General features: G+C 44.6%; 1 protein-coding gene and 1 long non-coding RNA gene across 7 annotated transcripts in view; one reads left to right on the top strand and one right to left on the bottom strand.

Moving 5' to 3' along the window:
* LOC128399336 (NACHT, LRR and PYD domains-containing protein 1b allele 5-like) overlaps positions 1-12,232 on the bottom strand; it is a 79,354-nt gene that overhangs the window by 14,441 nt on the left and 52,681 nt on the right. The window contains exons 9-12 of one of the 6 annotated variants that reach the window (XM_053360669.1): positions 11,488-11,629; positions 11,337-11,372; positions 10,286-10,346; positions 8,825-9,100 (exon numbers count right to left, since the gene is read on the bottom strand). The exons of the other annotated variants lie outside the window; for them this stretch is intronic. Coding sequence (XP_053216644.1) covers positions 8,825-9,100; positions 10,286-10,346; positions 11,337-11,372; positions 11,488-11,629 — 515 coding nt within the window. The remainder of the gene's footprint in view (positions 1-8,824; positions 9,101-10,285; positions 10,347-11,336; positions 11,373-11,487; positions 11,630-12,232) is intronic. 6 annotated transcript variants of the gene reach the window in all.
* LOC128399339 (uncharacterized) lies at positions 3,703-12,183 on the top strand. The gene is made up of 3 exons (XR_008327212.1): positions 3,703-3,770; positions 4,249-4,525; positions 11,789-12,183. It is a non-coding gene; the product is annotated as an uncharacterized LOC128399339 (long non-coding RNA).

The following is a 12,232-nucleotide window of genomic DNA, read 5'->3' as shown; positions in this document are numbered from 1 at the left end:
AGTGTATATAACCTTGAGGTACCACTGTGTGTGTGTGTATATATTTCAGATATATACGTTTCACTGATTTTACAATCATTTTGACATTTAAAAAATTTACTTCCTTCACCTTCTTTCTGCAGTTCCTTAAATTTATTTTTAATATTTTCTGCATATCCAGATTAACTTAACTTACTCATTTATTTATCTTCTTTATATATATACTCTTATGTAGCTGCAGGTTGTTACAATAATCCTGCCAGTGTTTTTATCTGTTTACAATTTATCTGTAAATATTCAATGAACCATTTCCATTCTTTTATATAAAAAAGTTTGTTATCTTGGTTTCTTACTCTTCCGGTAAGTTTCTCCATTTCTGCATATTCCATAAGTCTTTGTATCCATTCTTCCTTTGCTTGGACTTCTTCTTTCCATTTTTGGGCAAGTAACATTCTTGTCATATAATGTTTAAAATTGAAGTGTTTTGCATTGAGAGTGTAGTTTGGTGTAGTGTTAACTGAGAGGGGAAAACACATTACTAAAATGGTGGCTTCAGTCAGTTAAGTAAAGTGTAGAAATTACCCTTTGGTGGCTCTTTCTGATGAAAGCAGTTCCTCCAGACCTTGAATAATTTTTGAAGACAATACTACAGCTGTCCGATGCCTTGAAACATGCTTTTCAGGGGGTTGCTCTGCTGTTAGATATATTGAGAAAGTGAGTACACATAAACAGTTTTAGTTAATCAAACCCATGGCCTAGCTGAAGTTCTGCCAGAACCTTCAGGGCCAGGAGGCATATGTAAGCAGAGGGGAAGGGATAATATTGTTCTGAAGTGATGGCATTGATTTTATGAAAATCATTGTGAAACTTGAAGAGATACTGATTTCAGAGTCTTCCCTCCGATTTTGTCCAGAATACATATTCAGAATGCTGCACAGATTTGAGACACACCCAAAGCCCTTCTAAGAAGCTTCCTTTGCACCCAGCCCTACTCCTAGAAGAAGACCATCAGACTCAGCCAATGTTCTCCCTTCCAAGTTCCTTACCTTTCCCGATGAGACGAAAGAGCCATTCTGGCAAGGGCTCACATTCAATGGCCTTCAGCACCTCTGACACCACCTCCACAGAATAATCCTCAGCACAGTATGTAAGCAGCAATTCTGTGAGCTCCCAAAGATTTGCTTCCTCCAGCAACCCCTTGGGGATACTGACATAGCCTTCCTTGAAGGGGAACACGCTGAGTTTATCCTTGAACTTCTTCAGATCTGACTCCTTCAAGGTTTTCAGGGTGACCAGCAGGCATAAATGTGTAATCCTTACTGTTGAAATTATTGGTGTTAGTAGCAGTATTGAACAGAAAAAACCCAGTGTTCCTACATTCCCCTCCCCCTTCTCTTCCTGTTGGAAAACCTTGAATAGGTAGCACTAAGTGGGAAAGGGCCATGGATCAGTGGTAGATCACATGCATACAAAGGATCCCAGGTTGAATCCCTGGAATCTCCAGATAGGGCTGGGAAATATTCCTGCCTAAAACCTTGGAATGAGCTGGACCAACTGGTCCAATGTACCCTAAGGCAGCTTTCCATCTTTCTATGATTTCCAATGATTCCAGGATTTCAGCCTGACTCAGAAGACAGAAAAAACACCAAGGGGGTTAGGAAGGCCTGAAGACTCTATTAATTTACATGCCTCTTCTTAGCTATTTGCAGGCTTCAAACATGAAGGAAAGAAGACTGCATTCCACAAGGAAAAATCTGAACCCCAAGTCCAAAGGACCACAACAAATTCATGTAAATTGTTTCTTTGCTGTTCTCTGCATCCCAAGATGAAGATACCGTATTTGCAATTTCTTAAGCATTGGCAAGGGACATGGGTGGCACTGTGGGTTAAAACACAGAGCCTAGGACTTGCCAATCAGAAGGTTGGTCGTTTGAATCCTCGCGACGGGATGAGCTCCTGTTGCTCAGTCCCAGCTCCTGCCAACATAGCAGTTCGAAAGCACGTCAAAGTGCAAGTAGATAAATAGGTACCGCTCTGGTGGGAAGGTAAACGGCGTTTCCGTGCGCTGCTCTGGTTCACCAGAAGCTGCTTAGTCATGCTGGCCACACGACCCGGAAGCTGTATGCCGGCTCCCTCAGCCAATAAAGCGAGATGAGCGCCGCAACCCCAGAGTCGGCCACGACTGGACCTAATGGTCAGGGGTCCCTTTACCTTTAAGCATTGGCAATCCAATTGTTGAAAGCTACTGAGAATTACTGCCATCAGCCAAAAGCTTTCTATAGAAAACAGTGCATGTACTAAAAATATCTCAGCTTGATATTTTTTGTTACTTATTACTGCACTTTGGGGCTAGGCTAATCTAGGAGCAGGGAGTCTCAAGCCCTGTGGCCAAATGGGCTCCTTCAGGCCCCTCCTTCAAGCCCTTGGAATGCTCCCTAGGCCACACCCCTCACTGACCCCGCTTGGAAAACCTCCTGGGGTGTCTCTGCCTTCCTGGAATGGGGCCTTGAGCTCCGATCAGGGCTGGCGCACTCCTGAGGCAAGGTGAGGCATGATCCACAGGGGCAGCAGATCCCAATGCAGATCGTTATCCCCCACCTTGTTCCTAATGTTCCTTCTTCCCTGGTGGGGAGTGGATGCCATTTTTTTAGGTTCGCCTCAGGCGCTAAACTCTAAGCTCCAATAATGCTTATTTCTGGTCTAGATGGAGGTCAGAGGGATGTGTGAAAACACTAGCCCACTTTCCGCAGGTAACATTGACACCCATCATTCGGTTCCCTTTCACTGCTGGTCCTGCCTGACATTGGCCTTTGCTGGAAAAGTTGCCCCACCCCTGGGCGACTACAGCCATGGGAAGGAGCTGTGCTGTCAGTACAAACAGAACCCCGAGGTGTCACCACCACCAGCCGGATGGATCCACCCCTCTCCGGAGATCCTTACTTAGCCTGATGAAAACAAAGAGAGAGCCCACCGGCGGCTTGTAGTCCATCGCCTGCAGCACCAGCGCCGTCACCTCCACGGCATAAGCCTCACCGTAGTAGTGGATTAATAGATCCCTGAGCTGCCGAGCATCGGCTTCCCTCAGCAACCTTTTGGGGATTCTTCCGACGCCCTCCTTGACCGGGAATCTGAGCAGTTCGCCCTTGAATTTCCTCCAGTCCTCGTCCCGCAAGTCCAGCAAGGTGCCCAGAAGGAGGAGCGCGGCGCAGTGAATCGCCCAAGGCTGCGGCTCCAGAAAGAGCGAGGGACCCGCTTTGGGCAGCCGCGTCGCGGGGAAAATGCTGTCCTCGTCGTCCCCCTTTCTGGGGGGAGCTGTGAAGGAGAGAGCCGGGAGATTGAGGACGATCTTCTTAGACATCGCGCTCCTTCCCCGCCAGCCCCAGCGCAGCAGAAACCACGGCCACCCAAAAAGCCAAATCTGCCAAGGGAAGTGGGTGCCAACTCGCGGCGCCTGACTCCCCGGAGGAGAAAGGCTTGGAGCGAGGGCAGCAGCGGGAAACCCGCTCCGAGCGCCGCCGGCTCTCTCTCCTCTCCTCGTCTCTTTCTGTTCCCTTTGGCGAGGAAACTCTCTTTAAAGATCCTTCCCTCCGGCAGCTGCAGGAGACTCGAGGGCGGGGTTTCGCTTCACCTTTCGGGCTCACCTGCTGCCCAGCCCTGCGCTGGAAGAACTTGGCCCAGAGGTTTCTCGAGGAAGGACTCCGAAGCGCAATTATCCAATTCGCTCTCTCGCTCTCTCTTTGCGCAGGATCTGAAGCCGGGATGAGCGCCCGGGCGGTGGGACAGGAAAACGCGTGAGTGTGCGAGAAGAAACTACTCGTCCTTCGCGAATTTAAAGCAACCCCCCCCCCAAAAAAAGCAATACTGGGAGCTGTATTTTGTTAAGGGTGCTGGGACGCGTGTGCGAGGTAAACCATGGTTCCCAGGATTCTTCTTGGGGGTGGGCTTGAGATGCGTGTCGGCCGCTTCTAACGCTTTGGTTGTGCTCCCTAGGGCTAGGTTTCTTTCCCCTTTGGGGGATGTTCTTACTAATTCCCGACACACAAAGGGCTGGAGGAACTCCTTAACCGAGTCCCCTGGTAGGTTTTGTGACGCAACAAGTATTATTATTATTTTTTAACATACAAGCATGTGATTGCAACAGGTAAAATCTTCTCTCTAAGCAGATTCAACAGCCACGCGGCTGCACCTTCTGTGTTACAATAGGTAACTGGCTCAGTTATTCCAGTGATTAATATTCCATTTCTGCACCCACATCCTGTCCCCTGGTAGGTCTCAGACAAGAATTCAAGACTTCTGCATCCTACCTGAAATGATGTGAGGAGGGGAGAGAGGAGTATTCTCAGCATCCTATGAAGCTGGAGGGAGTTTTGTATGCCATCTGGCCTGATGCAGGAAATCTAGCCATACAGCATTGTTCAGCAGGTGGCTGTCAAGACTCTGCCTGAAGCCCTCCAGTGAGGGAACTCCTCACCCCAGGAATTGGCTCCATGAAACCATAGGATAAATTCACAAAGTCTCCTGCAGACATTAATCGAAACAAGTCCAGGTATGTATTTTAGGGCACTGTTTTGTGAAGTATTCTCTGCATTTCCCCCATGCTTTTTGAAACTCTTGTCTGGTGTGATCTCTAATTGCCTCTGTTAATCTAGCCAGTCCAATGTACTCTAACAGTTTGTCTTGCCAGTCCTTTTTTGTTGGCACAGTTTCTTTTTTCCAGTTTTTAGCAATTTGTGGATATTTAAGTTATAATTAGAAAAATCTTAATAATTATTCATAAAGGAAACAGCTTATAAGAAGTAAATAAGGAGGCCAGATACGGGATAGAGGAAGTATTTTATTTGGTTGTTTGTATTGTTGTAGGTTATGCTCATTGTATGTTATGTTCACGTTTAATGAGGGTGGATTTCTGTATTGGGGAGTGGGAGGTTTATGTTAGGTTGTAAATAAAATTCCAATAAAAATTAAGAAAAGAAAAGAAACCATAGGATTAATCACCAGATAAAACTCTTCCTGCAGTTTCATGCAAATGCCAAGCTGCATAAGCGACCAGGTGATTTTCTGCAGGAACCCACAAGCCCAAAGGTCATGTATGTATGAATTCATGCCAAACCTTTCTCCACCTTGCTGTCAACAAGGAAGAGATCACCGCCCTACAGTGCATTATACTGCTTATAATGTTTAATCTTGTTTACAGAAACATGCCTGAAACTCTCATGCATCAGCAAACTTTATTATCTGGATTGGTAGGCATAAAACTAAAGTTCAACTCCTCTCCTCCCGATTTTTATGGCAAGGAAAAAAACCACGTATAAAATATAAACTGTTAACAGACACCAAAGAGAGAGGTGGATTTGGACTTCCGGATTGGAGAATTTACTACCAGGCTGCATGCTTAGGATGGATAAAAGACTGGGTTGTGCCTGACAAAACAGAGATTCTAGACTTGGCAGGATGGAACAACCGCTTTGGATGGCATGCCTATTTAATTTACGATAAAGTGGCAGTAAGCAGGGAAGTCCTGAACCACATAGTCAGGAAGTCTCTATATAAAGTGTGGGCAAATTACCGATGGTTGTTAGAACCTAAGATACCATGGTGGGTATCCCCACTAGAAGTATTGGCAGTGAAAAGAGTAAATATGGAAAAGGGCTGGCCAACATATCAACAGTTACTGATAAAAGGGCACGGTGAGATAACAATAAGACCCTATGGAGAGGTTAAGAACTGCTGTAACAGCTGCCTACAATATCACCAGGTATTGCGTATCTTCAACCAAGATAAAAAAATAGGATTTGAACAAAAAACATCAAAATTACAAAGTGAACTTCCGCAAGCAAAGAGGAAAATAATATCGAAATTATACAGCTTGCTCCTTGAATGGGAACTGAAAGATGAGGTAATAAAAGAACCAATGATAAAATGGTCACAAGAGCTGGGCCAGACAATTCATTTAGACAGATGGGAAAGATTATGGAAACCTGATATAAATTTTACAGTGTGCTATTCGATTAAGGAAAATATAATGAAGATGTTTTACTGCTGGTACCTCACCCCAGTGAAACTATCAAAAATGTATTAAAAAAATCAAATCTCTGTTGGAGATGCAAAACAGAGGTGGAGATGATGTGTCACATGTGGTGGGGGTGCAAAGTGGTGAAACAATTCTGGATTATGATACATGAAGAGCTTAAAAAGATATTTAGGAGTTCAATCTTTAAAAAACTAGAGGCATTTTTTCTGGGTTTAGTATTGAGTGACATTCCTAAGGATGAAAGGAATGTATTCCTTTATGCAACGGTGGCAGCCAGAATTGTAGTGGCAAAAAACTGGAAAACTGATAAAATACCAGAATTATTAGAATGGAGAATCAAATTTCTTGAATTCGCGGAGATGGCAAAATTAACAACATCAGTTAGAGGCTACTCTAATAAAAAAATTAATAAAGAGTGGGAATGCGTTAAGGAATACATGAAAAAAGTCGGTGCTGGAGCTTAAAAATTAATATGCATAAGTTTAAAAGGTGCAAGGAGATAGGATAATAATATATTAAGGATGGGATAACAAATAAAGTGAATAACGCAACAATAACAAAAATAATAGGTAAAGAAGAATGCACACAGGTGGAGGGAAGTACTGGGCTGTGGGGGAGGGAGGTGAAGGGATTAATTGAAATTGTTAAAGATTGGTATAGGATTTGAGAGATTTAAATTTTCATAAAGATTCTATAAGGAAAGCAGAAAGCAGCAAGAAATATCAAGTAAAGGTATCGGAGAGGAGATCAGTGTAAATGAAAACATGAGACTTATAGTCTTGTTACATATGATTTTATTGTGGAGTTGTCTGTTTATTTTGGAGTTGTTTGTTGTAAAGAATATATATTATGTGAATAAAATAATAAAGGGGGGAATAAAAAAAACTAAAGTTCAAAGAATGGGTTCATATCCTCTCATAATGTAGTACAGGGGAGGCATGAGAAAGCAGGGAATGCGAACCAGAGAAATATGTGGAGCTAAGCCTGGCAGGACAGCCTACTCTATGGTCTTAACCCCTCCATGCATTAATTAGTGTTAAGCATGTAAGGGGGTGTATGGGGTATTGGGGAAGGGTAGTATCTCTGGTGGACGACACATCACGCTCCTTCGGGGGTAGTTTGTCCATCTTTTGTCCCTACCCTGCACTCTACTCTCATTTGTGGCTCCTTCAAGCATACGATAGCCGCCACACTCCAGGAAACAGTTTTGACTGGCTGGCTGGCTAAACCAGGTGAGGGTAGCCAATGGGTCTCAAACCCTCAGTGAGTTAGGTACTTCCCCTGCATGTGAAGACAGGTTCTGACAGCTGGAGCGGATGAGACCAATAGCGGGTCCAATGGTCAAGAAGGCAGTTTTTGCACATGCTGTAGAGGGAAGCGAAGGGTAGATTTGGCTCGTAAACCTGGGTAGCCCATCTAGGAAAAGGAAAACTCTGGTCCTAAACTCCACTGCCTTGTGAGATATATTCAGGAGAAGAAAAGGCTAAGGAGTAAACACTACACAAATCCAGAGTGGAGTCACTAAAATGGCTGGATGGCACCTTGAATGGCTCCTTCCAGCAACTTCTGTAGCCCAGCTGGTGCCAAACGTATTGCTCTGCTTTCCTGTGCACTGCCAGGATTTTCATTCTCTCTCATTGCTGGATGTGTGATTGTTACATCACATGTCTGTGTTTACATTCCATGCTTGGAAAGTGTGGGAAACGGAAGCCAGTCCTATCTCTTCTGTTGTACAGTACTTTCTCTCCCTCCCTCTCTCTCTCTCTCTCTCTCTCTCTCTCTCTCTCTCTCTCTCTCGGAGAAGATGTGAGAGGGATGCCATGATTTCCTTGTCCTGTATATATTAGTTAATAAACTTAGATGCCACACCTCACAGCCTCAGCTTCCAGTTTTACTCTGCTGTTCGAGTGTGCACATGTCTTTGGATATGTGTTGTTGCTGAGCACCGGGACTGAAGAACTATTATCATACTGTGCTGCGTCCAGAAGGAAGATGTCCAGAGAGGTTTCTCAGTTTGGGGACTGTGATATCGGGGTTCTGATATCGGTTATGGGCCCAGATCATCAGTGAGGCTGAGGGGTGTGTGTCTTGTCATCTGGGCAGCCCAGTACCTCCATGCACACTGACCAGGCTTGTGCCCTGGGAAGGTCACTTCAGTGCTGCTAACACAGTGGTTTGACACCCAGAGGTGCACTCCATTGTCTCTTGGGACAGACGGATGCCAACAACAACAATGAATGTCAGTTATATGAGGCTGATTTATCCCACAGATTTAGCCTACCAAGACCCAGGTAGGGGCCTGCAAAATTCCTTAGCTCCTACCCTGAGCACCCCAGGGTTTATTTCAGTTACAGTCCAATAATAGCCTCATTAAAACAATGCCAAATTACTTTTTTTTAATAATAATTTTTATTAGATAATAATTTCTATTAGTTCAAGTAGATAAATTGGTATTGCTGCAGTGGGAAGGTAAATGGTGTTTCCGTGCACTCTGGCTTTCGCCACAGTCCTCCAGGCACCAGTAGCTGGCCACATGACCTGGAAAGCTGTCTGTGGACAAACGCTGGCTCCCTTGGCCTGAAAGCAAGATGAGCGCCACACCCCAAAGTCTCCTTTGACTGAACTTAACAGTCCATGGGTTCTTGACCTTTTACCTTACCATGGTATAAAATTTTCCACCCCCACAGGTCCCATGAAGAGATGATTGGAATCAATCTCCCTCCACTCACAGGGTGGTGTGGGGCTGGGGCAAGTGACACTCCATTTGCCCTACCTCACAGCAAATTCCACAAGCTGGGACTCCTCCTTTATCACCTAGTGAGGCTGAGGAGCCTCTTTGCCTCATCCCTGCAGTTGATGGCATTGAGCACATCAACCGTCACCTGCACAGCATAATCCTCCATGTAGAATCCCAGCAGGAGTCTGCTCAGTTCCATGGCATTCGCTTTCTCCAGTGGCCCTCGGGGGATGTTGTCAAAGCGCTCTGCAATAGGGAACTCATTGAGCTTGAACTTGAACCTGTTGAGATCATCCTCCCTCAGGTTCTCCAGGGTGGACTCCAAGTGGTCTCTGATGGTCTTCTTCATCACTCTGCATTGTTGCCCCCCAGAGGCAGGGAAAAGCAGGCACAAAACAAGAGAAGCTCAGCAAAGGGACTTCAGACTATTTGGAGGTGCTGCTATAACTTCTGCAACTTAGATCAGCACAGAGGGAGCAGGAAGAGCTATAGCCGGAGAGGGTTCTAAAGCTTGGAGAGCCATCTTCGATTGCTGAGCAGCAAAACACCTTAAAGAGCAACTCTCCTGCCTACTCTTTAAAGATTGCAAAGCAACAGCGCTAGCATGGGTGGAGCTTGCATGCAGAGTACAAGGCAAGATGTCTAGCCCTCTCCACACTAGTGTAGGGAGTGGGGTGGGAGAGGCACCATGCACATCTGTTTCTGTGTGAGAATGTACTATTAACTCCCAACTTACACAGATTTCACTTATGTGTGTATGTGACCCCCAAGCCAAGGAGATAAGTTACTAACCAACCTTTTGAAGACATCTGAAGGCAGTCTTGTATAGGGAAGTTTCTTAATATTTTATGTTTTGTTATGTTTTTATATATGCTAGAAGCCACTCAGAGTGAATGGGGAAACCCAGTCAAATGGGTGGGATATTATTATTATTATTATTATTATTATTATTATTATTATTGACACCCCTATTTTCATTGGATAAACACTGGAGGGTATGCAATTGCAGCTTTATGTGCTTGGCCTTGGTGGGATCCCACTGAGATCCCACTGAGCGCATGCAGAGCCCATGCAAGAGTTTTCCAGAACCCAGTAAGCAATGCAAAAAGCAAAAAAGTGCTTTCTGTGACAGGAAAGCCCTGTGCAAAAAGAGTTTTTAAGCTCTCCACCTTGCTTACTTGGCTCTGGGAGAATCTCACACAGGCTCTGGTGGCTCTCGTGAGATCTCACACTGGCTCAAAGCAAACCAGCTGAAGTCTACAGTGCACCATGATGAGATTGACTGAGAAGGAGGAACTAAGAGTAATTTGCACTAAGCTTTTTCAGTTAGCCTTAGGTAACTTTCTGTAACTATTATTTAAAGATATTGTAACCTCATTAAGGCAAATGTGAATAAGACTTCAATAAACAGTAACATACCACCCCCACACACCAAAAAAATATCTGCTGCCTGCCAGACGCAGATGCCTCATTATGCCTAATGGCAGGACGGGATCTTATTTGGGAAACGGAGTGTGAGAGAAAGGGTTAAGCCCTACCTGCTTTCCCCACCATGTCCTGAGTCAGTTCTTCTGGGTGATGCATTGGTCAGGCAAGAGTCTGGAAAGAAGAGAGAGTGTGGATATGTACCAGGCAAGCAGGGACCTTTGAGAAGATGAATGATCATGGTGGGAGATGAACCCAGGACTTCCAAATATCATCTGAATTGCCCTTCAGTCTTCCCCAGTCATGTTCCCCAAAATAGGCACCAACTATAGGGGTTCTGGGGGCCCAGCCCCCACAGAAATAATTGTGGTGCTTGGCACCTACAGTGTGGGCTCCGACACGACTTCTGGTACAAATTGGAAGTTGCGTCAGAGGTCTCGCAAGGCTTTGTATATGATCTCCAAGGCTCCGCAAGGCCTCGGAGATCACGTTCGAGGTTCTGCCAGGCCTTCTGATTTGACTTCCAGTTGATGTTGATGTAACCTGGGGCCCAAGTTGGCGCCTCTGATCCCAGGTGTGTGACTGAAGGGAGTTGAAAACTAGCAAGTAAACAATGGCTGGGAAAGAAAGTCAGAAATGCAGAAGCACTTCCAATGTGAAGAATTTGCAGAGGAAGTTTGGCAGGCATTGCAGTGACCAATCTATTCAGAAAAATCCTGTTCTTATCTGTGCTGGGAGTTGTAAGGAGACCCTTAATGATCGAGTTCACAAGATTCTCCATGACTCTTGAGGTGATATAAAGCGGACTTTAAATGTATGGTGCACTGCTAGAAGCCTACTGTGGCTGACCACCCCACATGATGACCCCCAATATGTCATGATCTTCAGAAATCCGATGATGTATAGGGAAGTTTTTACTGTGTGATGTTTTACTGTGTTTGATGTTTTAATTTATTGGAAGCTGTTTATTCTTATTGTTATCTTCATGTGACACCAAAAAAGTCCATAAAGCCAAGTCAACTCATCTCTATTTCAGAATGTTACAATTCCCGTTGCTGTACCATGCATATAGTACCATATCACCAGCCACTTTTGTGCTCCCATTGGGAGGGAGAGAGGGATACAAGTTAAGCAAAAGGAAATAAGTCATTAAAACCTGCTGACCTTGTGTTGAATTCATCTCATTTGAATTTAACTCCTCTGAAAGAGAACAGGAAAGAGACAGTCAGACAGGGAATGTGACTAGTGGTCCTTTTTCATCCTGCCTCCCAAGCCACAATCCAGATTGTGGTCCTTCACTGAAAAAACTCCTCACCTTGTTTCACATGGGCCTTCCAAACAAGCTTATTTGTGTGCTTCTCTATCAGACAGAAGTTGAACTTGTCTTGCATTTGCTCAGCAGACAGTTCTAGGTACTGCTGCAGCTTCTCTGCATCCAGGTATTGAAACTCCAGTTCCTGTGGGGAAGAATGAAACCTCTGTAGATGTGAATAGGGCTTAGTATAGCACCCAGTTCTAAGGGAGTCAAATTAAAGGTTAGAGAAAGATCCTGGTATAGTTTCTCCCATTCTGGGTTCTCCCCCGGCAAAACCTTTCTTCTTTGTTTCTCACCTCAGGACAGACAGTGACATTATTCGTCTCCACAAAGAAGCGAGAGCCAATCGTCACAGGCCTCAGGGTCCAAGGGGGTTTCTCTATTCTATGTGAAGGACAATTTACTTCATGTTCATCGACTGCCTGTGATGGACAAACAATGTTACTTTTGAGACATACAAAGAGGGCACCAAGCTGCTAAAAACTGGATCCCTACCTCTCCTTTGGCATTCTCACAGCACATAAATATTGAGGCTATGAATATTGTGCATTTGGAAGTGAGAGGACGAAATAAAAATTGCTCAGTGTGAAAATATGTTTCAAAATCTTTACTATCAGAACTTGATCTAAAATAAACTTTCAACAACAATGTTACATTATAGTTGCATAATAATATCATGTGCTGATCCCAGCACAGGTAAAAATATCTTAGAAATATAAACATCTTCATTCAGAGCTGAAAGCTC

This window comes from Podarcis raffonei, chromosome 13 (assembly GCF_027172205.1).
Source record: "Podarcis raffonei isolate rPodRaf1 chromosome 13, rPodRaf1.pri, whole genome shotgun sequence".
Lineage (NCBI taxonomy): Eukaryota > Metazoa > Chordata > Lepidosauria > Squamata > Lacertidae > Podarcis > Podarcis raffonei.
Note: the sequence above shows the minus strand (reverse complement) of the source record. Positions and strands in the feature narration are given on the sequence as shown.